Raw genomic sequence first — 24,579 nt, 5'->3', positions numbered from 1 at the left:
TTAATGACTCTTCAGCTGTTTAATTACACCTCTTATTATGAATGTGACTGGATGATGTGACCTATTAACAAGCATTTTCCCAAAGCAGCCATTATTTTATTAAAGCTCATTAATTAACTTTCTATAGACAGATGGCAGTGGAGCATAGCAAATACATACTAAACATGCACCCATTTACAATCTTTAAGAGGCTTTTCTCATGTGAAATTTGCACAATGTGTTAATTTTAAGGTCCCTATATATTTGCTATGCCTTTTTTGCTGTGTGAAACAGAAAACTTACATTTCACCATTCAACTTGCAGTTTGCATGGTAAAAACTCACTGTAATAATAATAATAATAATAATAATAATAATAATAATAATAATAATAATAATAATATATTTTATTGTACTCCTCGCATCTGACTGGGTTGCCCCAGCCACCTAGCATTCTAATTGGGAATAAAAATTATATCCAAACGAGCTTGCATAATACTGTCCATTTCTCCATCTCATTCTAAATCCTGTGATGAAACTGTTGTTTCAAATATTGGAGTTCATTGGGGTTCTCAAATTCTAGAAGTGAGGATCTTGGGTTTTTTTTTTTTTTTTTTTTGCTTTTATGCCTGCAGATTGATTGGAAGGGCATATTTATGGTTTGGGCAAGGAAAGTGGTGGGAAAGTGCTTATAAAGTAAAAATAATGATACAGTATTTGACGCTGATGAATCTTCTCCCTTTCTGTGAATGCTTGACTGTGCTGTAGTTCACATCCAAGGTGTGAGCTTTAAGAAGCCTTTGTATATTAGTGTGGTTTCAATCCCAAGGAGTCTAGGTGGCAGTGCTATGCAACCAATCAGGCTGAACCACAGATACTGAATCTGAGCACCCTTTCCCCCCTGCTCCTATGCTTTCACAATGAAAACCCACTCTTTAAAGCTCAATTGGAGAAAAAAACTATCTGCAGAAAACCCAAATTGATGTTTGCTCCAATTCAGCTTGAAAGAGTGAGTTTTCCCCGGAAAGATCAGGGCAAAACAAAACAAAATTTAAAAATCCACATTTCACACAGAGCGTTAATGTCCAGACCTTGGCATGGAAAGAGTGGGGCAAAAGTTAAGCATGGATAAGACCTTAGTTGACCCAATTTGGGTTGATTTTGGCTTCTGCTAGATCAGGATGAGACAACTCCAGATCACCCCAATTAAATATGAAGTGGGTTACAGCACATGAGAAATAGTATGAAAACTGTGGATGGCTGATCACTGCACTTTACCATATTGCTTTATAGAAAAGGCTGGTGATGCACAAAATGGAATAACAGAAGTGATATATGTGCCATCATCACATATACTTTATATGGTATATTCTACAAGACTGAGCGCTTCATGTAGAAAATGTGTGGCATTTTGAAGCAGAGTTGAACAAACAGATGATCAGACCCCACAGTTGTTCAGCTCAGACTTGCCAAATCTACTTCTACCTTTCTCAGTTTGTGTTTATATTGCATAATAAACATAGCAAACTAGAGGGAGATGTTTCTATGATTAAATGAGTTGTAAAGGTGGACTTTTGCTGCCAGCTTAAATATTTCTTCACTCCATTGCTTTGGAATCACAGTCTCTTTCTGATGCATCATCCTTCAACACGCTGTTGCATTCTGGCAGGCGATTAAAATAAAAGTCAGCAATATGGAATATATCTATCATGTTGTTAGTGAAATGCTCAGAAAAGATTCTTCTTTTGCTTTAAATAGCTCTCCAGTCTCATAACACATCTTTCTCAGCCAAAACTAACAGCAGTGCTAATAAATCAGGAAATGTTCTCAGGCATATAAGTTGAATTTAATTACACAACGCCCCCCCACCCCCAATTCCTATTGTGAATCAAATGTGCAAGGAGCCCTGACAGAGGGCTTGTACATTACAGCTGCAAGGAGACATGGCTTGAGACAAGTGCTCTTTCATCAATATAAAATTTGAGTTGGGTCATTGAATTAGCCTTTTGAATTGCATTCACTGTAGGCCAATTTACATAACAAATTGTGTAGTGAAAGAGTCACTGCAAGGTGACTTTGTCTCTCAATATTCACGTGCTCCTGTTGCAAGGCTCCACGCTGTAATGAAAAGCTAAAAAATAACTGGATATTGTGCTGGATATGGTTGATATGCCGAGGTTGGGATTAAGAGCAGGGGAGAGCAGCCCAGCTATCTGAGGATCATGTTGGTAAGTTAGTTTAGCAAGGGGTTATTACATGGCACATTATTGGAATAAACTGTGGCACATTTCCTCCACAACACTAAGCCATAACTTTTTATCTAGCCACTTGTGAAGAAAAATATATTGGTACCACCATAAATATTTACACTCCCTTCCTGAACTTTGGTGCCGGCTTGTTGCCCTGGCCATGCTGCTGCAAGCGGTAGTTGCCACATCAATGTGTTTGCACTGCCGTTCTCAGTTTTGGGTCATCAAGCTTTGATCCTTGAGCAATTTATTTCATGGCATCATGAGTAGAACTGGAAGGGACCAGATGGCCATTACGGCCTATTGCTTCATGCTGCATCACAGAACCATCTGCCCACCAGCACCCCACAGGCCCATCAGGGCGATGTTGACATGCAGAGAGCAGGTGCATAAAAGAAAAGTCCCTCCAGAGCAAATCGCCTGGGAAAGTCTGAAAATTCAACTGTCCTAAAGATGCTGGTTCTTATTCTAATGAATATGAACTCTAATTTCTTCTCTTAAAATAAAACATCTTTTTGTTTCAGGGATAAAGCTGTAGCATAATCTGCCTTTAAGATATAAATGCCTCAGCCTCACTTCCTTGCTGTCTGTCTGTCTGTCTGTCTGTCTGTCTGTCTGTCTGTCTGTCTGTCACTATACTGAGTCATTTTGTTCTGTTTAGTGTCCAGGGACAGATAATGAATTAACATAAGGTAGAGGTTTTTTAGGAATATGAGTCACTCTCATTTGACAGCATTTGTGACCTGTGTTGTGCCTAAAAGGGAGTGGGGGGAGAGAGAGACAGTTTACTCAGAATATCAACTTGTTTCCTCTAGAACACTAAGCTACCGGTATATCTGCAGAGGTAAGGGTTCATTGAGGGAAGACCTGCTGAGACTAGTGTTGGGGTGGGCAAAAGAAGCCGCTATTATTGATGCCAATTTTGAATGATACCATTTTTATTTTCTTCGGCTGCATCTCTTGGAGCTGTTGGCAAATGGCCCCCATCTTTGCTTTTTCTCTCATCCTTAAAACTTGACCTACTGAGCCGTTCCTAGTTGTTGTTGCTGCTGTGCAGGGCTTGGGATGAATTTTCCTCTGTCACTAATTAGCCAGCTGTTGACTGAGGGTTTGTCTTCCTTGTCTTCCCTTTTGCCTCTTTGAACGTCATCAGATGTGAGGGAGTTGGAGGAGTGGGTGTTTTGTTGTGTTTTTCAGAGATATATTATTTTCCCCCACTTCTCCAAATCTGGCCAAAGAAACATATTTTGAGTTTTCCCTTCTGACTGGCAAGGAGTCTCGGGTGCGAGGGTGGTCTTGCTTTTTAGCAACTGATGCTTTTCTAGGGCTAGTACTATATGCATGCTTGGTACCTGCCCCTTTGCCCAACCTGCAAAATGGACTGGGCCAGCTCTATCACTAGGCAGAGTAATAGAGTTGCCTTAGACAGTGAACACTGGGGGGGGGGGAGATGTGGCAAGGTGTTAGAGGACAGTGCTGTGTGTACTATGAAGACTACTATGCCTCCGTAAATTAGCTTGCTTCCCTCAGGTGTGGTAGAGGATATTGTCCTGTCACTAGTGTTGAATGCAAGAGTCTCAGTTGCCAGTCTGGTTGACCTTTGTAGACTGGAGGGGGGAGGTGAGGTTGCCATCTTGCCCTTAACCTCAGGCGGCAAAATGTATTGGGTTGGTCCTGGAAACTGTAAATAAACAGCTGATTACAAAGGACAGCATGAGTCTCCATTTCTCTTCACTAATAACACTGGTTGTCTTTGGGACTAGGCCCTGCTCAGAGAAGTAGACAGCAAAATGAAACTGTATGATGAATACACACAACAGGAATGGCTGTTGTAGGGTCCCAAAGGATGTCGGCACTGTGGTGATTGCTGGCTACATGATAAGATGAATTAGTAAGACCCAGAAGAAGCTGATATGGTGGTTCTCTAAAGTATCCCATGCTTTTTAGTCTCCCCTAAAGCATTAACAAGGGATGCGGGTGGCGCTGTGGGTTTGAATCCCTGCAACAGGGTGAGCTCCCGTTGCTTGGTCCCTGCTCCTGTCTACCTAGCAGTTTGAAAGCACGTCAAAGTGCAAGTAGATAAATAGGTGCCGCTTCAGTGGGAAAGTAAACGGCGTTTCCGTGCACTGCTCTGGTTCGCCAGAAGCGGCTTTGTCATGCTGGCCACATGACCCGGAAGCTGTACGCTGGCTCCCTCGGCCAGTAACACGAGATGAGCACCACAACCCCAGAGTCGTCCACAACTGGACCTAATGGTCAGGGGTCCCTTTACCTTTTAAAGCATTAAGAAAGCAAGAACTAACACCCAAGGGATATGTTAAAATTATACAGATGCCTGAATTGAAAAACTATGTACGAGGAAGACTATCAGTGCATAATAGTTCCATTGTGTTCATTGGGATTGAATCCCACCTAAGTGTCATAGGATTGCAATCTAATGCTCCAGTCATCCATTCCTTTTGTCTTGCTTATTTTTTATAGTTCTAAACCTTCTTGCAGAGATTTGCCCCTGAAATAACTGAGCAGTCAAGACCTTGGGCCTAGCTCATAGTTTGTTGATGCCATTTTTGTCCCTGCCAGCCTCTTGCCCACTCAGATTATGGGAGCTGCAGCAGCAGGGCAATCACAGTGGAGGAATCTCAGAGAAATGTGCTTAAGAGTGCCATTACTGAAGCACTAGGGGATAAGGCTATCAGTGGGTGCTAGTCAGGATGGCTATGTTCTACCCCAACTGCTTGAGGCAGCATGCCTCTGAATACCAGTTGCTGGAAGTCACAAATGGGGAGAATCCTGTTTTATTCATGCTCTGCTTGCAGGCTTCCCCATTGTCATCTGGTTGGCCACTGTGAGAATGGATGGGCTTTTGGCTTGATCTAGCTGGGCTCTTCTTATATGTTACAGATGTTTGACAGGGAGAATGCAAGCTGTTAACCCATCCATCTAAACACAGGCTGTCAATATATGCAGGGAAAGGATGGATCCATTAGAAAAAAAGCAATCCTTATCAGAATTCAAACTACCATATACATATAGTTTGTTTGTGATTGTTGCTTACAGTTTCATAGTCAGATGCATAATTCATTCAAATTGACTCTCATCCTGAGCTACGGACCTGGATGTAACCAGTAGTCTTCAAGAAGCCCTCTTTTCTCCTACAAACCAGATGTTCAGTAGTACAGGTGGTGGAAATGGATGCCTTCACAGACTTGAGCATAATGTATGTACTGCTGTGGTGCTCCTGGTTATTTGCATCTAGACCAGAACCACAACCTGGCTGAGTGCAGATTCCTGATGCTTCTCAGGTGCAATCCCATATGAATGGGCTGGTAGTATGAGATCATCAGCTTGTGCCAAAATAGTTGGCTCTGTGTTGACTAATTCTGTAACATTTTTCTAATTTCATACCACTTTGTAACTATATTGCACCACACCTACTAATTACTCATCCTGTTGTGATGATAGTGGTTGACTCACAATGACAGTACACCACTGTGTTGTGCTACACTGCAGCAAAAAGCATTTATCTGTTGGCATTGACTTGTAGGGGGACTAAGCTGTTTACATGGAAATAAATTTCGCTGAGAACTGTGTTGATGTTCAGATGAGCAGCTTACTTAGTGGTCAATCTACATTGGAAAAGGGGCTTTCCTTGAAGCAGCATCTCAAAAAGAAACTTTAACATACAATTTCTGAGATTAAGTATTTATTTGAAATGAACTGATAGTAATGGAATCTGATTACCAAGGGCCAGTTCTTAGGTTACAGTCACCATGTGGAAGCTGTTAGGAATGCTTCAGCAAAAATATAGCTCTGCGGGACCAACACAGCATGTGGAAGCAATGGATAGTGTTGATCACCCACATATTATTGGTTAACACAAGAACTGCATATTCTTGGTTGTTCTTGGGGCTGGCACAGAAAATCTATCCATAATCAGAGCAAGCTGTTTTACATATTACTGCCGCCTTTGGAGCTAACCCATTCATAATTGTTCCCTGTGGTTTTGAGGCATAAGCCTGCCCTAAATCTCAGATCTTTCAGATTTTTTAAAAAATGAAAGGGGGGGGGAACCAACATCGATAATTGATGTCTCAAATTAACGTTTAGCATTTCCACTCCCCAGAATTTCAAAAAAGTTTTTTTTTATTTGCACATTATTGCTCATATGATTTATGTTAATGGGCAAAACCAAAACCCAAGCCCTACCCTGTTTTAAATCCCAGTTAAAATGTCATAATACTAACTTTAAATGTAGTTTACTGTCCAATCCATAATCAAACAGGCACCAGGTAGATAGATTTAATCAAAGTATAGTTTGATATGGACTGGTATAGGCTGGCACATTATCTAAACATACTGAATGCATTAACTTTGATGGAACTTACTTCCAAGTGCATATCCATAGCTTCAAAGCACAGATATATATAATTCATGAATACTGTAGTTTGGGCTATTCTCTGGTTGTACACATGATGTGCCATCCTCTCCTGTCTGCCTCAGCACCATCTAATAAACCCCAACTAAGGCTGAATTCATGCATGTATATTCATCACTTTGTGACTGCAACATTAAGTAATGTCTTGCATGCATGAGACAGCCACCAATGAATAAATGTCAAAGGAGGGCGGATATACCTATGGAAATCAGGGCTAAGTACCATATCCAAAACACTGGCATTTTACCTTGTTGGTATCACTTTACCTTCTTTGGTGTCACTTTGCTAATATTTCTTGAGACACAGGCCAGCTGGTACTGGCTGCATCAGAATGCTTGTTAGGACAACTTCTCCGGTGCTCTACTTTGTCTTTGTAAATGCATGTGGGATGAAACTGATACTAAAAGCATCTCATAATTGCTAAAATATGTTAAAAGTTAACCTGGCAATCGTACTCTGTCCCTCACAAATTATTTAGACTTCAATCTCATTCATTTCAGTAGGACATTTCCAAATTGTGCACCTAGTACCAGGATACAAGGCTACAACCCCAAGCGCAAGTATTTATTAAAGTTACGCATTTTTAACTTTTGTAATCCTACGCACACTGTACTAGGAGCAGGGCCTACCCAACACAATGCAGCTAAGGGCCAGACTAGATTTGATGTTAATTGTGTTAATGCAGTTAACATGCATAAAATAATAATAATAATAATAATAATAATAATAATAATAATAATAATAATAAGTGTAAACAGCAGCTGGGGATAGCACTGATATGCATCAGGACCACAGTGGGTGAAGACACTGTCTTGATGCAACTGGGGAGGATTTTAGCAGGACAGGAAGGGAAGGGTTAACCTCTCCCCAGCCACTGAACAACTGATGCCAGTGTGTGGCTTCTGTTTGTTTATTTTTAAGTGCATTATTTACATGCATGCAATTAACATCATGTCTAGTTTGGTGCTTCCTCCTGAATCACCATAGATGGAATTGTGTTGTAACTTAATTTATTTCAGAAGTGTTATACACATGGTTCACTGTCTCATTCCTTGAAAACAATGGAATTTAAGTGCTTTATTTTGCCTTGATGCTATCCCATCTGCCTAAGACTTTTAAAGTTTTTAATTAGTTAACTCAACCACATTTTTCTGCTTCGTTTAAGAAAGATTTTACCATTGTTCTCCTTAATTCAACACTAAACCACCCACACCCCTACCTATTCCCCTGCCTTTTTTGTCTTTAAAAATAATAATTCAAAGTCCTACACTGAAAACAAGGCTTACCGCTGTATTTCATTAATAAGAATTTAGTCAGAAATGAAACATTAGCTAAATCTACTTTCTCATTGTAAATATATTTTATTTAAATTAAAAATGCTTATTAATGCTATTGATTCAAACATGTGCAATAATACTTAATAAAGTAATATTACTTGAATTTAGGAATGTAGAATTGCAGCTTGCTGGCCATAGGGCATCTCCGATCTTTCCTCAGCCGACACTTTTACAAAAAATTAAAGCTGTTTCCCACCTCCCACCTTTGCCACAGTACTTCGTCGTTCTAACCAAACATTAAAAGGAAGGAAAAGAGACTGTTGAAAGTCACCTGTATCTGAAGCTAGGACAAGAGTGTGCAGTTAAGTGCCATGGCAAAAGCCAAGAGAGATGGAGAGAGAATGAAAGGGGGCAACTGGAATTTAAAAAAAATCAGTAAAGTGCACAATTATTGTAATGTTCTATTCCTTTGATCCAAAGAATTTACTCAGCTGTCAAAGTGCAATACAATTTGGCTTGCATGGAATACAGTTGCACAATTGAACAGAACAAACTCCTGTTAGATGGGTGGTGGTGTTTTTCTTCCTTTCTTTCCTGAATGCATCTACAGGAATTTATTAATGCCATTCAACAATAACATTCCTCAAGCTCTTTGGATGTTGACCAGTTCCCAGATCCACAAGGGGGCAGAAGGATCACAAATTGTTCTGGTGCTTGCCTCCATTTTATTTCGCTCCGATTTAAATCATGCCTCTGCTCTCCTGGTCTCCTTCCTCCAGCCCGGCCATGGCATTTGATCTGGAGATCATGAAAAGTTTCTCTTTATTTGTGTACTGTCTTTGCACTTTCAAAGGCCGCTGCTCCATTTGTTCTTTGCTGGGATCCTCGGAGGGGCCAGCTTCCCCACTGGGGATCACTTCACAGTCCTGGGTTTTATGGGCTGGGGTGTTGGCAACAGATTCCAAGGAGGTGCCTGTTTCCTCCAATGGGGTGTAGCCCTTATTGCTTCTGTGTTGATCGCACTGAGAGCTCTGAGAATCTCTCCTGTCCACAGGTGGTGTCGTAGGGGGAGAGTCCCCCATATCTAGGGATTTGGAGTAGCTGGAAGATGAAGCTTTTACTAAAAGACTGGACTCAAGGTCTGTGCTACTGTCCAGAGTCTGAGAGGGTTCTGGGGAGAAGGATCTCCTGGCATCAGGGAGGCAGCTTGTGCTCTGGCGTCTAAGGACCAATTTACGCTTGCCTGCCCTGGGCAGCATTGTATACCCTTGCCCTGTGTCTATGTAGCTGCTCCTGAGATCTTTCAGGCTGAGCTCCACATCTCCCCGTGGAATCTCCCTAGCCCCTCGCTCTCCCAGCGGCCTCCGCCAGCCGCCACGCTCTCGCTCTGCCGCCTCCCCCTGAGCCAGAGGCAGCAAAGTGAAAGTGCTGAGCGAGGAACCGACAATGGAACTGGCTGTGCTATGCTGGTCCCAGCCATCTGGGGGGCTACAAGGTGGGCTATGAGCAGTTCTGGCCAAGGCAGCTCTCTCCCGATAGATGCTGTACACTGCCTCAGCCAAGCTGGGCGGCTGCAGCTGCCTAGAAGAGAAAGAGGAGGAGCGTGGCGAGGAAACCAAGTCTGGAGGAGACAGAGGGGCACCCACGGGTGGGTGCCAGCTGCTCTTGGCTAGCACACCAGCAGCCCCCAGGGCTTCCACAGGGCCACTGCCGGGTTTCAGCTCCAGCCCTTGAGGTTGCACGTAGTTGATGAAGCCATTGATAGGAACTGGGGCAACAGGAGCTGAGGGTGCCCCATCCTTGGTCCGAAGGCTATGTGCATCGATGACAGTGGAGTACAGGTCCCTCAAGTTGATGATCTTTGTCTTTTTGTCCCGGTTCTCGTGGAGCACTGCATTGGCACAGATAAAGAGGAAGATTCCAATGCCCATGATGAGAGGCCCGAGCACCTTGAGCTTGTCCGAATGCAAATACCGCGAGAAAAGCTGGAAGAGGAAGCTTGTGGAAGTGGAGGGGGACGAGGGGGCAGGTGGAGAAGGAGCAACACCCTTCTTGCTGCTCGCAACGGAGGCGTTGGCTCCCAAGCCTTCTGGGTGTGATTCTCCCGGATCTTCCGTCTGGTTCCTGGAGCGGCTTTTGGCGGCAGTCCTGTGTGCTGGCAAAAACTGGCTGTCCCCAGTGCTCCCTGCCCGGTAAAGAGGCTTGGGCCAGTAACCTACTACCGCCAAGGCAATTCCCACGAGAAGCACCAGGATGCCACAAAGAGCAATGAGGCCAGAGAAGGAGCACAGCTTGAGCTTGCCCTTCACCACCACCACGTCGTTCTTGCGTTTCTTTTTGGCTTTGCGCTTGCGCTTTGGGACTTGGCTCTGAGGCCGCAGGGGATCCTGTTTTCTGGCTGAGATCCTCAAGAGGCCTCCAGTGGCGATCATGGCTGGCTACCCTGGGCACTGTTCCCTACAGATACTCCGGCTCCTACAGGAAAACGGGGAATAGAAACAAAACAAAACAAAAAAAGATCATGAGAGCCTGGGGGTGATCCAGCTTGCAAAGCCGCCCACACGGCATAGTCCCTTTAAGATTGCAAATTACATTTCACATTCATTTATTAAATCTGCTCAGTCACTAGTGACTAATCACTCTGACACAAGGACTCGTATGCAAGATGGTGGCAAGTCTACAACAGCCCGCCAATTGCTGTTATCGCTAACCACAAAAATAGCCACTAAGACACAAGCCACTTGCCAAACTGACTACTTGGCCTTAATGTCGCTATCTGTGCATTTTTTTGGATAGTAGCAGGGTACTTAGTTTGCAGAGCATAAATTAATAAAAGGTTGATTGAGGCCCTGCATGCATTTGCAAACCAAAGAAAAGGGGAGAAAAGATGAGAGGGAGTTGTTGGGCTAGTGAGAGGGAAGCTGAGCACTCTTCTTGCTGACAGCATAGCTGACAAAGCAGCCTTAACTGAATTCCACATAATGTTTTAGAGCAGTGCTGCATGGATCGGGTGCACACTGTTGTTTGGGGACATAGGGAGACAGTGTGCTCTTGCTAGGGTTGTATTCGCTTTGAAAGAACAAGTGTGCCATCTGGGGGTGCTTTCGAACCTGCCATTGTCTTTAGATGTGCAGGTGAGAATCTTTTATCAGCTTTGACTGATTTACCAGTTACATCCATATCTAGAGAAAGCAAATCTACCCTTGTTTACACATGCCTTAGTTACATCCAAACATGACTATTACAATGATTTGTAGGTGGGTGTCCCTTTAAAGATGGTTCTGAAACTGCAGCCAATGCTAAATGTGTTCATGACGATGCTGGCCACTGCTCAGTGATCAGAACAGAGGATGCCAGTTTTTGTATAAGCTGCACTGGCTGCCTGTCTGTTTTTGATCCCAATTTTAAGTGCTATTATTGACCTTTAAAGGCTGCTAACAGTTCAGGACAATGCCCAGTACCTTAAGGGTTGCCTTCACTCATATTGAACTGCCCATGCCCTTCAATGAGCTCCAGAAACCCTGCTCTCAGGTCTGCCTCTACTGGCCATATGCTTGACAGGTGTCAGGTGCAGGGACTTTTCAGTGGTGGCTCAGCAACTGTGGAATTCCTTCCCTGGGGACATCTGGCAAACCCCTTCTTTTCTCACTATTAGGTGGCTAGACAAGGCATTTGCTTTTGGAGTTTATTTAGTTTTTCCTGCCTTTATTGTTTGGCTGCTGCTACTATTGTTTAGCACCAGTTTTGCGATTAATGTATTATTGTTTAATTAACTTGCTGAGGTCATTTGTTTTTCATGTGTTAAACACAGGTTTAAATGCATGCATATGGAAAAGCAGTCTATGAACAACCAAAATATATAACTATATTTAACTACAAAATATATGACATCTTACACACACACACACACACACACACACACACCCCTGAGGTAAGTCCCATTGAACTCAATAGGGCTTACCTCTCAGCAGATACATATAGGACCACACTGTTAATAAAGAGTTTACCCTAGAACTCTGTTCCCCACTAAGCCACACATAGAATCATAGAGTTGGAAGAGACCACAAGGGCCATCCAGTCCAACCCCCTGCCAAGCAGGAAACACCATCAAAGCATTCGTGACAGATGGCTGTCAAGCATCCGCTTAAAGACCTCCAAAGAAGGAGACTCCACCACACTCCTTGGCAGCAAATTCCACATGCCATGCTCTTAACTAGCTTTCACTTAATCTCCACCCTGGCAAGAATCCAACTCCATAGCATGCCAGTGTGAATGTTCCTTCATTTTGTCCTGCACAAAATGTTTGCTGATGGTCCTGCCCTCTCCCACCCCCCCCAACTTCTGCTCAACTACTATAACGGTAAAAGGTAGCCCCAATATCCCTGACCCTGTCTGTCAGCTGGGGTGAGCTTTAAATTGACTTCACTATGGAGAGCAAACTTTCATTTGCCCTCTGCTGTCATAGAAGTATTGCCTTGGGCAAGCAGACCTAAAACTTATCCCTGGTCATCTGACCCAATAATACCCCCTGCCTTTACTTTTTCAGTAGGTGAAGTTTAGAGAATCAAAGGTGCTGTACACCTTCACAAACACTCTCAAGTTCTGTTGTGCTGAACAACTGGGCGGTGACGGGGGGGGGAAGATGCAGCTGGAACAAGAACTGGGAACCTGTGGCCCTCCAGATGTTGCTGAACTACAATGCTCATTGTTGGCTGCGCTGGCTGGAGCTGAAGATGGAAGGAATCCAACATCATCTGAAAGGCTAGAGAGTCCCCATTCTAGAGCCAAAGTTTATTTCCGTGGTTGTGTGTTTGTTTTCATCCTGGTCCTACAGGTTTGTAGAAACCCTCCAAACTCCTGCAGATTTACTGCCATTGGCTCTGCGTGAATCAATACAAAACGTGTTAGCATCTATATTTCATGAACTGAGAAACTGGGATGGATTCAACACAAAGAGGTCTGTGGTTCAGCAGGGATTTTGGTTTTTTCTTTAACACACAGGTGGGCAATATGTGCCGTCACACAGTTCCAGCTTCATTTTATGTAGCCTCCAGCACTTTCTCAAGCTGTCCTATTATTCTACCCCATCAGAGTCACATCCTTCCTGTTTATTTCCTCCTTGTTTGTTCTGGGTTCTCCAATTGCCCCTGTCTTCCATTTCCTGTGTAGTTTCAGAGCATGAAATGTCAGGTATTTTATTTGATAAAAACGAATTGATACTTCATGTCTGTTAATCCCCACACCAATGCCTCCTCATCTCTGATGTAGTCAAAAAATTGGCTGGAGGCTGGCTCCACCCTACAAATAATTGGGTGTCCTTATGAATATGCAAAGATTTCATTGGAAGGTTGAACTCTTAAGTAATTCCCAAACTTCACTTGTGAGCTTTTGCCTATTTCGCCTCTCTCCTAAAACTAGTCAGGACTAGGCAGCCTGAGGGTGCACCTGTTTATTTGTACACATGGAAAGCAGGAGGAGCAAAATCTTGATTTCCTTCTACCATCCTGCATTCCCTGACCATGTTAGCAAGGGCTTAACCATCTACTCCAGAGCCAGGTGGAAGAAAGCACTCACTCCAGAATGGAGCTTTTGTCCTTGTTTTGCAGACTGTACTTTCCTGAATGAATACCCTGAGGGTAAAGTGTGGGAGGTTTGTCGAAAATGGATGCATCAGCTGATTACGAAAGGGTTAGGTAGAGCTACATTATAAAAAGAATCCAAAACAAAACCTTTGACTGATCTACCAACAGCAGTTTACAGAGACAACTCGTTTATGCTTTAAAGTTCCTTTATACAGCACTTTCTTGCATCTTAAGATAAAATAATAAGAAAATGCATCCCATCTTAGTTAAAGGCAGGAAAGGAAGCCTGATGTAGCCTTAATCACACCATGAGTGACTGTTTGGCTTTCATAATCTGTACTGTTTCATTATGAATGTGGAGGCTCCTGTTTTGTTATAGGAGTCGCTAAGCTGTTTATGAGCCTCAGGGCATCTTCTTTGAATGAGGCCAAAAGGTTACATTACACAAGGGACTTAGGTATGATGATCTACCATGCAAAAGAAAAATGCATTTCCAGTAGAAAACATTGGAAATGATACTAGAAAGGCAACTTGAATTGTTTTATTTAGGTCACTGGGCATGCGTGTATGTATTGCACTGAACAGGCTGTGTGCTTTTATAAAGCTAGAATTTGAAATTTAGCTGTCAATGTACAAATGAAATAACCAAATTCTAGCATCATTAGAAATGTTTCTTTGAAGCAACTCCTTCTGAATCTATTTTGTTTTACTACCTAGACAAATCCTCCTTTATGCTTAAGGTGTGAGGATATCCGCTAGACATCTGCCTGATTGGAATCATGTATGATGTTCAAGGTAACTGGTTATGTAACACCAGTGAATTTTCAGCCCATCAATGTGAGAATGTGATGGACACAGAAAGATTCTGTGCTAAACCTGATTTAAAATGAGAGGGAGCACTACTGTACTTTGAATCACCAGGAGGGAACTAATCGTGTTCTTGTGTTGACAAAGTAGCCTGAAAAAAATGTGCAATGTTTTTTATTTACATTAAAACGGGGTTCATAGTCTGAGCATTCAAATAATGAAGCAACACCTGTATATTCAACAGGACAGCCTGAAAATACTAAAGAATTCCTTAGTTTCCCCAGAATGTCCAAAATAGATTATAAGAATGATAAAAGCAATCAGTTCAACATGCTGCCTAAAGTTAAATCCTTTGCCTTGAAATCTGGTTAAGTCTGCATCCTAGATAATCTTATTTCCTTCATCAGCTAAACCTCCCCATTTCCCAAATATCCCCAGATTCAGCAATTTTCTGATTCATTTCAACTCCATGCATTTTCTCACAAAAACATTCCTAGTCCTTCCACTGCTCCTTAAAGTAATTAAACAACCAGTTTAACCTTCCCTCCTCTTCTCTGGTATGATTTGACTATTATAGAGTGTAGATTGATGGGGGGGAGGGGAAATACTTCATTAATAGGGCTTGATTAAATCTCTGAGTGTGCATGCTTCAGCTTCTGATGCAATTGGGGGGGGGGATCACCATACAGTACTATGACAAAGATCTGCATTAACTTAGATGGGAAAACGCATGCTAAATGATGTTTGCAAAACCGTATTAGAAGAGCATAACAGAATGAGTCCTGCAATTGGGTTTCCTAAAAAGAAAGCTTCTGTTAATTATTATGCTATGGGGAAATAGCCCAAATTCTGGAAGAATTCAGGACTTAGAGAACACTCAGATATATAGCCCAATGTGATCTATACCAGCTAATAGTTCTGTTAACCAAAATGAGATCTCTATTTCCCAGGCTTTCAGCTGTATTTCAAGTCTATAAAACAGATGAACATCTTGAGATAAATAACTGAGCTACACCACTTGCTCTGCTATTCTCCTTGGCTGAATGTGCATAAATGAAAATACACTCCATTTGGGTAAATAACCCTGACCTGCACAAATTAGCTGCTCGCCCTTGGGAAAGAGTTAGCTGCTTGCAGCAAGAGTTTAGGCTAAACATTATTGCGTCCCTGGGAGGGTGGGCTGCCTCAGGGACTGAGGCTAATGAAACATTTGTGGCTGACATACCTGGGGCTTTGTTGTCCTACATCGTGTCATTAGCAAAGTTGCCAGTCCCTACGGGGGGGGAAGAGAGAGTTTTCGAGCGACGATGTTGACAATCTCTGCATGAGGGGCAGCCAGCCTGGCTGCGGATCGGAGGGCTAAAAAGCTGGCAGTGAAAAAGAAGCTTGCACAGGAGAGTCAGCGAATAAGAGCAGCCCACCCTTTCAACTTTCCAGATTTAAAACTCACTCCTGAAGCAAATCCATCCAAGGTGCTTTCAGCCTGTAAGGGGGTCACCTGCGCGGGCACCTCATTTCATAACCTTCAAAGCGCCAGGCTCTCTCTCTCTCTCTTTGTGTGTGTGTGTGTCTGTCCCTCCCCACCCCCACCCCACTTTTCAGGAAGGGGATGAAATCACAAACTGATGTTCCTGGATCTCAACAAAGACAGGATGGTGCAGAGAAGGGACCGAGAGAGATCTTGATGGAGCCCCATTCCTACAGCCCAGCCTTTTGGGGAGAAGGGAGGAGGACGAGGTGGGGGGTGCTGAGGATCCCCGGGTGAGTTTACGGTTCAAAATGGCAGCATTTTGTAAGCGGGGAAGCTCCATCTCTTTTCTCTTACCGGGGAGAATCGCGGGGTGTGGGAGCCGCAGGCAAGTTCCTCGGAGCCCAGAGAGAAACCATGGAGAAACTTTGCAGCCGGGCGAGTGGACACCTCGGACGGAAAGCGGAACAACCCCCCGGAGCCCCCCCTCCGACGCCGACGCCACTTCGGGCTCATGGGTACAGATCCCGGTTAGAGGAGGCGCGATTGTATGGCTATGGGCAGCCGCCGGGGATCCACGGAAGCCAGCGGCCGCGGCACGGAGCAGTTCCTGCTGCCAAGTGCGCCTCCCGCTCCCTCCGGCATCCTGCCCGGCTTCCGACGGGGGTCGCCTTGCTCCAGGCGCCCTGCGCTCGCTCCGCGACGCTGCTCCGGGCGCCGCTTATTGTTGTGGTTGCTGCTGCTGCTGCCGCCGCCGCCGCGGGAAGCCGCTCGCCTCTCCTGCCCGAAAGAGCTGCTGCTGCTGCCACCGTCCCTGATTCGACGCTGCCGCCGCCGCCGCCGCTGCCGGCCGGTCTCGCTGCTGTTGCTAGGAAACCGGAGCCATGACACAGGGAAATTGCGGCAGGATGGCAATGATGATCGCCTCCCTTCGTCGCTGCTCGAGGAGGGACCAGACCCTCGCCGCCTCCCCCGCCTTCTCCCACGTGGCCTAGTTGCCCCCGCCCCGCGCCCATGACCCCCTGCTGCGAGGAAAGGGGCTGAGCGGCGGGAAGGGAAGGAGCCCCTCTTGCTGGACTCCTAAGAGCCGTCGCGGGGACGGAGGGCACGGCGCGGGCGGCCGGGGGGGGGCAAACTCCACGGGGGGGGAGGCACTTCCCCAACTCAGCCCGCTCCCATTCCACGCACTCGCGTGGATCTACGACCACCAAACCAGTTTGAGATCTCTTGCCTTTCCCCGGCAAGATTACATCGATATATTCCTTTGCACGCCTAACCCATCGACACCCCTCCCCACCCCACCCAACACACACCTGCTTCTTGGGTTGCAGGATTCAAGCAGTTTATTCGGGAATAGTTTCATTGGAGTAGGAGGTTCTGCTGCTCCAAAGTAGATTTGTTGTGACTTACAGTCTGGAAATGATATTATTATTATTATTATTATTATGAAGAAGTTGGGTTTCACTTTAATGCTGCATGGTCTTTTTGTGCATTGCTCTTTTTGTTGTTAACACGCTTGTTTTTTGTTCTGTGAGCCACGCTGAAGATGTTTGTGAGAGGGCAAGCTGTAAATGCTGAAAATAGTCTTCTTACTTGATTGTGCTTTCTTTATTAATGTGTTTTATGAAGAGATACATATTAGCCTTATTAACATTTTCTTCAAGAATATGTGTTGTTTTTCTTAAAAAAACAAACAAACCATTTTGGGTTAAACTTTATAAAAGAAAGCTGAAAGCTTGACATCAAGTACACATGATCACTCTCACACACCATAGTCCTACATTTTGTACTGCCTATTTTAGGTTGTAAAAACAACAGAGTCTTGTGGGGAGAGAAAGTATTTTAAGGTACAACAAAACTGTTTTTTCTGCAACCTAAATTGTTACAAACTGCGGGGCTTGTGTGTGTGTTGTGTGTGTGTGTAAGAGATGCGCTCTCACACACATACTCTTCTGCAAAAAATAAGTGCCTTGTGACACCTTAAGGGCTTATCACAAATTTGTTACAGCATGTGCTTTCATGGGATAGAGTCCGCTTCATGAAATGCATGAAGTTATCTGATGAAAAGGGCCCTGGTCCATGAAATCTTACGCCACAATACATTCGTGTTAGTCTTCAATGTGCCTCAAGACACTGCTTTTTGTTTTTTGCAAGTAACTAACATTGCTATCTCTCTGTTAATTTGGGGTGCAAACCTAAACACACGTATTATTAAGTAATCCCTGTTGAATATAGTGGGACATATATTCAGGTTCACCTGGTTTATGGGCCTGGTGACTGACCAGTTCAAAGAATAAATAAAATTTGAAATCAGTGTGTTTTCTCTCTCTCAAATCTTGCACATTGTTAAAAAGTCAAGGGAATACTTTGGCAAGTATTACTTGGGTCTGAAAAGGGCTCCAGACTTTTAGAAACATTTGATTATCTTGTTTCTTTCTTCACACTTCAACCTTTAGGGGATGACCATCTCTCCTTTAAAAGCTTAAATTATCTGCCTTGTGCTGTGTGAAACCCTGTCTGATGTTATCACTTTCTGATAAGCAGAGCATTATGACTAGTTTATCAGGGAGAGTGTGCAAACAGCCCTGCCTCCCATTTGCACTGCTCTCCAAAGAGCACTTTCAATTCCTTGGGCAGTAAGTAGCCATTATCAGACATGAGAACTAACCTCACAGAGGAAGCTAAAGGACCCTGGGTTTCCTGCACCTGCTACAGACAATGTTGAAATTAAAAGACAGGCTGGCATTGCTGTTATCTACTGGATGCAAGGTGTGTGCATTGCTTTTTCCTGAGGGGAAAAATTCTGATTGAATCCCAGCAGCAGCTGTGTATCAATGGCAGGGGGCGAAATGTGGAAGAAAGTCTGAAAAGGTAAGGGATAAGAAAACAGCAGCTGAAGGGACGGTGAAGGCACTTGCTATAAATACTGTGTCTAAGGGCCCCAAGGCTTCCTTGAAGGCAGGGGAAATGAACTTAGGCAGACAAGGAGGAAAGCAAATAAGGTAGCTATGTGATTGTTCTATATAATACACTTGTATTCAGAATATGTAAATTCCCACAAAGTATACTACAAGATATCTAAGAGAATATCAAGCTAAGATATTGAAATGAAAAACCTTATTTCTATAGCAGTTGGGGAGCAGTGGAGAGCTCTATTCTTTCCTACCCCCCAAAAAACTTGCAGATTAGTATTTTATCAGGCTTTTAGCTAACCAGCATTTGTACATTGGGAAATTGTAGCTGTAGTCGTATTGATGATCCCTTCAGCTACTGCAATGGCTAGAGGATTTATCAAATAAGAGATTATATTAACAGCGAGATGGTTGGTTGAACTAGCACGGTGAAAACTGGCTAATGACAAACCCTGCTCTGAACATTCTTTAAAAAAATTGTCCTCCTTACCACCAAAATTTACTGCAGTTTTATTAGTGTAACCACATCTTTGCATCTGCATGATTGTATATTCTGCATGGTTTGATGGTGTAGGATAGTTCGTGCGAAAATATATTCGACAGAATGAGGCCTAACTCTAGATGATCTGCCTGTAAAGCAAGGTGATCCAAACTATTATTTTGAAGGATGGGCTTTCTGAAAATGGGAGCCTGGCAGCATCTAGCCTTTTGTAAAGCTGAAGACATTCTGGCCCCTAATCAAACAGCTTTTCCTTTCCCTGTTCAGCTTAGTGCCTTGTGAAGCTTGCATCTAAGTATGCTGTGCCAATTCAATCCCAGGTGCCTGTAGATAAGGACATACTGTATTAGAACTATGCAACTCAACAATGGGTGTAAGAACTGAAAAATGAGTTTAAATGTGACTTTCCTGTTTTTTTTATATATTTAGGCTGCACTCTTGCACACACTTACTTGGTGGAAAGTCCCACTGAACTCAGCAGGGCTTGCTTCTGAGTGGACATGTGAATGTGAGAAGATGTGATTGGTTCAGGATAACTGCCAATAAGTTAAAGCCTTTTTTTAAAGGTGAATTTTAAGAAAGGATTTTAAGAAAGAGGTGACATATAAGGTGTTCAGAGAGGAAGTTCCTGGCATATTCATTTTAGATATAATGGGTTATTTGCAAGCAGAAATTTGTTTCCTCTTCTGCCCTAAATCTCCCCAAAATCTGCTCTGGTCATCCCTCCAACCCACTAGAGCTGATATTGTTAGGGGCTGCAGAGACATGGAAGGGACAGGAGGGGGAAAGGAAGTTCAGTTCAGTGGACAAACGTCCTTTGTGCAGCTGCAGTGCTGCTGGATACAGCCAGGGCTTACCCGAACTCAGCTCTGGCACCTCTCAGGCGGGCGCTCTTGCCATTCTAAGAGATTGAGGGAGGTGTTCGTGGTGAGTTCCAGTACCACTTTTTATAGAAAAATAGCACTGGATATAGCCCATAAATTTCAAGCTGAAATCCTACACACACTTACCTGAGAGTAAGTCCCATTGGAGCTTCTTCTGAGTAGATATAGATAGGAGTGCCACTGTAAGATATATCCAGCTGTATGCCTTTTAAATTTAATTTGTGGGTTATCTTGAGGGGAAATGCCACGCGGTCAATGTGTGCGTGAAATGTGTCTTACACATCAGTGTGTTGTATTAAAGCTGAATATTTACTTTTAAACATGATGAATCAAACACATCTTTGAACTGTTTCATTGAACATGAATCCTCTGACTTACATTCTTTTTAAAAAATTGCTTTGTTTCCATCAATAGCAGCAGGGTACCGGAAGAAACTGGAAGCATCTGTTTCCACAGGAGACTTCCATCACATCAATAATTCAGCCTGGCCAGGCATTCCCTTAAGACCGCCTGACTTTGAGAGAGAAGTGCCTTCAGAGGTTGAAGGGGAAGAGGAACCTCTTGCAAATCAGTGATATTTTTACCTTTAGAGTGAAGTTTAGACCAAACCAATGGATGTGTAAGCAGCTGAACATTTGACTTCTATCTTTGCTTTCCAAATACGTGAGTTTGCTTAAATGACTTTTCTTGTACAGAAATAGTTCTGGTCACACCAAGCCAAGGGTATGTCATTTCAGATGCTGGTTAAGAAGAAAATGTCATCAACAGATAAGACACATTAGGAATCTGAACACAGCAGGCTTTGATTGTACCCTGCAAGGAAATCAATGGTGCAATCACAGATCAGATTCTTGATAGCAAGTTCCCAATGTTGGTAATATACATCATGGCACTAACACCCTCCCCCCAATAACTTTACTTTATCTTTTGATTGCAAATTTGCTGCTCGAATTCCTTGCTTGCGGGCAATAGCAGAAGGTGTAAGGGGCTGATTTACTTTTTGGTTGCTGTGATTTGCTGAATGGCTGAATCAACCTCTACTGACAATGTTAGCAGTGTTGTGTGCATTGTTTTAAAGTCACATTTATATCAAAATATATAAAAGAGAGTTCAGTGTAAACAAAAGTAGAACATATCTAAAGACAAAGTATATGGTGAAATTGAATGCTTTTATTATGGTAAAGGAGAATTCATGTGTGTCTGAATTAAAAATTGGCCATCAAATATGTGGAAGTGTGCATGTTTTACTGAAGATAATCACTTACAGCATTATTCAGGTTATAGACAAAACTATGTGTATTATCAAAACAATCCATGCTGAGGTTTTGCATAGGTTTAAGAACCTGTCTGCATGTTACTTTTCTTGTTTACATGAATTGATACAGCCCTCAAGTGTTTTCTCACACATATACAAGGGTAAATCTGTTGGCAGTAAGTTACAATTGTTGGCAGTTACATAATGAAAAGTGACGCACAATTGCAACAGTTAAGAGTTGACACATAACTAGGTTTGTCCAAGTCTCTCATTATATTTGTACATTATTAAAAACTGGGACAATTGATGTAAAACTGCCTTCCAGTCTCTCCCATGATGAGTAATTTCATGTTTAGGCAGAAATTAGTTACTCTACAGCAACCCCAGGTCAGTTTTGTGATAGCCTGAAGGATTGAAGGAAGGTTTTCTTAGATACCCTTTTGCTACTTTTCCCTACCTGAACAATTTCCCTGAAGTATTCAAGTAGCAGCTCTGTTTTTATCAAGTTAAAAGTGCCTCCATGCATTGCTGCAATCCAAGAGCAGATCCTTTGGGCTGGAATTGCAATACTGAAGAACACATTCAGCCTCACTCTCTGCTTGTTTATTCGGAAGTAAGCCCTACTGAATTGAACAGACTTACTACCAAGTAAGGATACAATCCAAGCCCAAGATCCAACAGGATGAGAACATTTGAATTTGGCACATCTTGGGCTTTCATCCAAGATGAGCCACAAGTAAACCAGCATAAATTTCTCACTTCAGCTCAGCCTGAATTCAACTGGCATAATTTAAACTGGTGTAAATTATGCTGAGGGATGCGGGTGGCGCTGTGGTGTAAACCACTGAGCCTTGGGATTGCTGATTGGAAGGTTGGCAGTTTGAATCCCCACGACAGGGTGAGCTCCCATTGTTCGGTCCCAGCTCCTGCCAACCTAGCAGTTTGAAAGCATGTCAAAGTGCAAGTAGATAAATAGGTACCACTCTGGCGGGAAGGTAAACGGCGTTTCCGTGTGCTGCTCTGGTTTCACCAGAAGCGGCTTAGTCATGCGGGCCACATGACCCGGAAAAACTGTCTGTGGACAAACGTCAGCTCCCTCGGCCAGTAAAGCAAGATGAGTGCCGCAACCCCAGAGTCGTTTGTGACTGTACTTAACTGTCAAGGATCCTTTACCTTTTAAATCATGCTGCTTTAAGTCCCCCCAAAAGGGACCTTCCAGGGAGTGGCAGGGGCAGACAGGGCAAGCAGAGGTTTCCAAGTGTTCCAGATCTTGTTTAGCTTGGTTGTATCCCAGTCCCCAAAACTTGTTCCCAAGAGCAGCCCCTCCTAGAGAGTTCCAAATGGAATTTGGAATAGGGTTAATTATAATGGTTTGCTATAGTTAGGATTGTTCTGCCTTTGGGCATAGAATTACAGCCTTAAGTGCATCATATGTTTTTGTACTCTGTCCCCTTTGTCATACTGTTTCATGTGCAAGGCCATGTTGCAGACAAATGGGTGCAAGAAAAAGTAGTTTATCCTATTGGCTTCTGTAACCAGTTTCTGGATCATAAGCGCACTTAGTTTTAATGTGATGAAAGAGGTTTTTTTTTTCCTCAGGAAGCTTTTAGTCAATAGATCAAGATCCAATGTCATTGTAAGTAAAAAGTGGAATATGGCTGGAGAAGCAATTTCAGTATGCCTACTAAGAAACTGTGGCAAGGGTATTTAAAAAGCGCAAGTCCCAGAATGCTGACTGTAACTCAAGGCAAGACCTTAAAAGTATTCCAGTTGTATGTGATGGCAGATGTAGGAGCTTTGAACAGCCTTCCAAAGCCTTTAGCAGAGCTGTCATACAGCCAAAATCTCTCAGGGGCTAATGTCAGTCTGTGCATTACAAAATAGCCATAATATCCTGTCGAGAAAATGAGTGGAATTTCATTCTTTTGTTATTCTGAGATTGCATTGTATTCGTTTTTGTCTACAAGCCAGGTTTCAGAACTGTGTTTTTCTTAGAAATACACTGTTTTTATATCATTTTATAAAGCTCCCAAGTGATACAATCAATACAGGGCCATAGTTAATTTGAAAGTACCTGAAATGAGCATACTTAGCACCAGGGTCATTTCGAATAAACGTATTCTTGGCTGCCTGGGGGCAGTATTGATATAGTTTTAAAAGGCAAGCATGACCCTGTGGAGGATGTGCCATCTTTTAGATCAGGGATGGAGAACCTGTAGCCCTCCAGATGTTGGACTCCAACTCCCATCAGCCCCAGCCAGCATTGCCAATGGTGACAAATGATAGGTGTTGTAGCCCAGCAACATCTGGAGGGCTACAGGACAGCAAACCCCCCCCCCCATTTTAGATTCTCTTCAGACTTCCACTTCCCTTACTGGATTGGTATTAGGTGCACATGCTCCTGTTTTTGTATCTGTCTAGGTCCTTGTTCCTGCTCTTTTCATTCTCCTCTGTTGTGCAGCTGTCATGGGACTATAGGAAGCTGTTCCTATGTCTGGCTATGTAACATATTCTTCACCCTGTTCTGGTATTCTATATGTGCAATTTCCCTCAAGCGATTTCCCCTTCTCACTGGATCCTGGTTGGGAGCGGCTTTATTTTCTCTCAGTGTAAATGTTGGCATCTATTTCACATCCTGCACTTTTATAATCTTCAAGTTCTTTGGGCAGACTTCTCAACAGCATGCTCATATAGTAGCTGTGATTGTTTTGTTGAATTCAAGCCTGAATTCAACTCTGGCAACTCTGATGACCAGTTCTCAATATAATGGCAACTTAACTAAAATCAAAGGAAAAAACAACAAATTGAAGACAAACTCTTATGTCTCTTTGTGTGTGTGTGTGTTTATGTCCACAAATGCCACAGGAATACATAGTGAATATTCCTTTAGGAGGAGGTGAAATAGGAGAGCAGCATCAGGGTGGTTAAATCCTATATGTTCTGTTTGACATCTTGTAAAGGTAAAGGTAAAGGGACCCCTGACGACTCTGGGGTTGCAGTGCTCATCTTGCTTTACTGGCTGAGGGAGCTGGTGTACAGCTTCTGGGTCATGTGGCCAGCATGACTAAGCCTTGGCATCTTGTACATATCACTAAAACCACAATATGCACCCTAAGACATCTTTCACATGGGGTCAGTGAGTGGTTAGAAATGAGATGTGTGTTTTCAAGTTCATGTGCTTTAAGAGGAGTGCTGCTTTAGACAGCTCTAACCATCCATTTCTTCATTGTTTT

At 43.3% G+C, this 24,579-nt stretch overlaps 1 protein-coding gene across 2 annotated transcripts; it reads right to left on the bottom strand.

The window, feature by feature from the left end:
- Nucleotides 1-8,000: 8,000 nt before the first annotated feature.
- On the bottom strand, nucleotides 8,001-16,282 carry TMEM200C (transmembrane protein 200C). 2 transcript variants are annotated; one of them, XM_033154942.1, is made up of 2 exons: nucleotides 16,154-16,282; nucleotides 8,001-10,414 (listed from the first exon to the last, which is right to left on the bottom strand). In XM_033154942.1, exon 2 carries the CDS (start codon nucleotides 10,369-10,371, stop codon nucleotides 8,680-8,682), a length of 1,692 nt encoding a protein of 563 aa, XP_033010833.1. In that variant the 5' UTR covers nucleotides 10,372-10,414; nucleotides 16,154-16,282; the 3' UTR covers nucleotides 8,001-8,679. The 2 variants fall into 2 exon arrangements, with proteins under 2 accessions (XP_033010833.1, XP_033010832.1); XM_033154941.1 differs by lacking the exon at nucleotides 16,154-16,282 and adding an exon at nucleotides 15,554-15,839.
- Between the last annotated feature and the right edge of the window lie 8,297 nt (nucleotides 16,283-24,579).

Source organism: Lacerta agilis, chromosome 7, assembly GCF_009819535.1.
Source record: "Lacerta agilis isolate rLacAgi1 chromosome 7, rLacAgi1.pri, whole genome shotgun sequence".
Taxonomy (NCBI): Eukaryota; Metazoa; Chordata; class Lepidosauria; order Squamata; family Lacertidae; genus Lacerta; species Lacerta agilis.
This window is presented reverse-complemented; position numbering and strand designations above follow the sequence as displayed.

Bases quoted from the DNA above. Each gene is read 5' to 3' on its own strand.
- TMEM200C (XM_033154942.1), bottom strand. From the start codon at position 10,371: ATGATCGCCACTGGAGGCCTCTTGAGGATCTCAGCCAGAAAACAGGAT.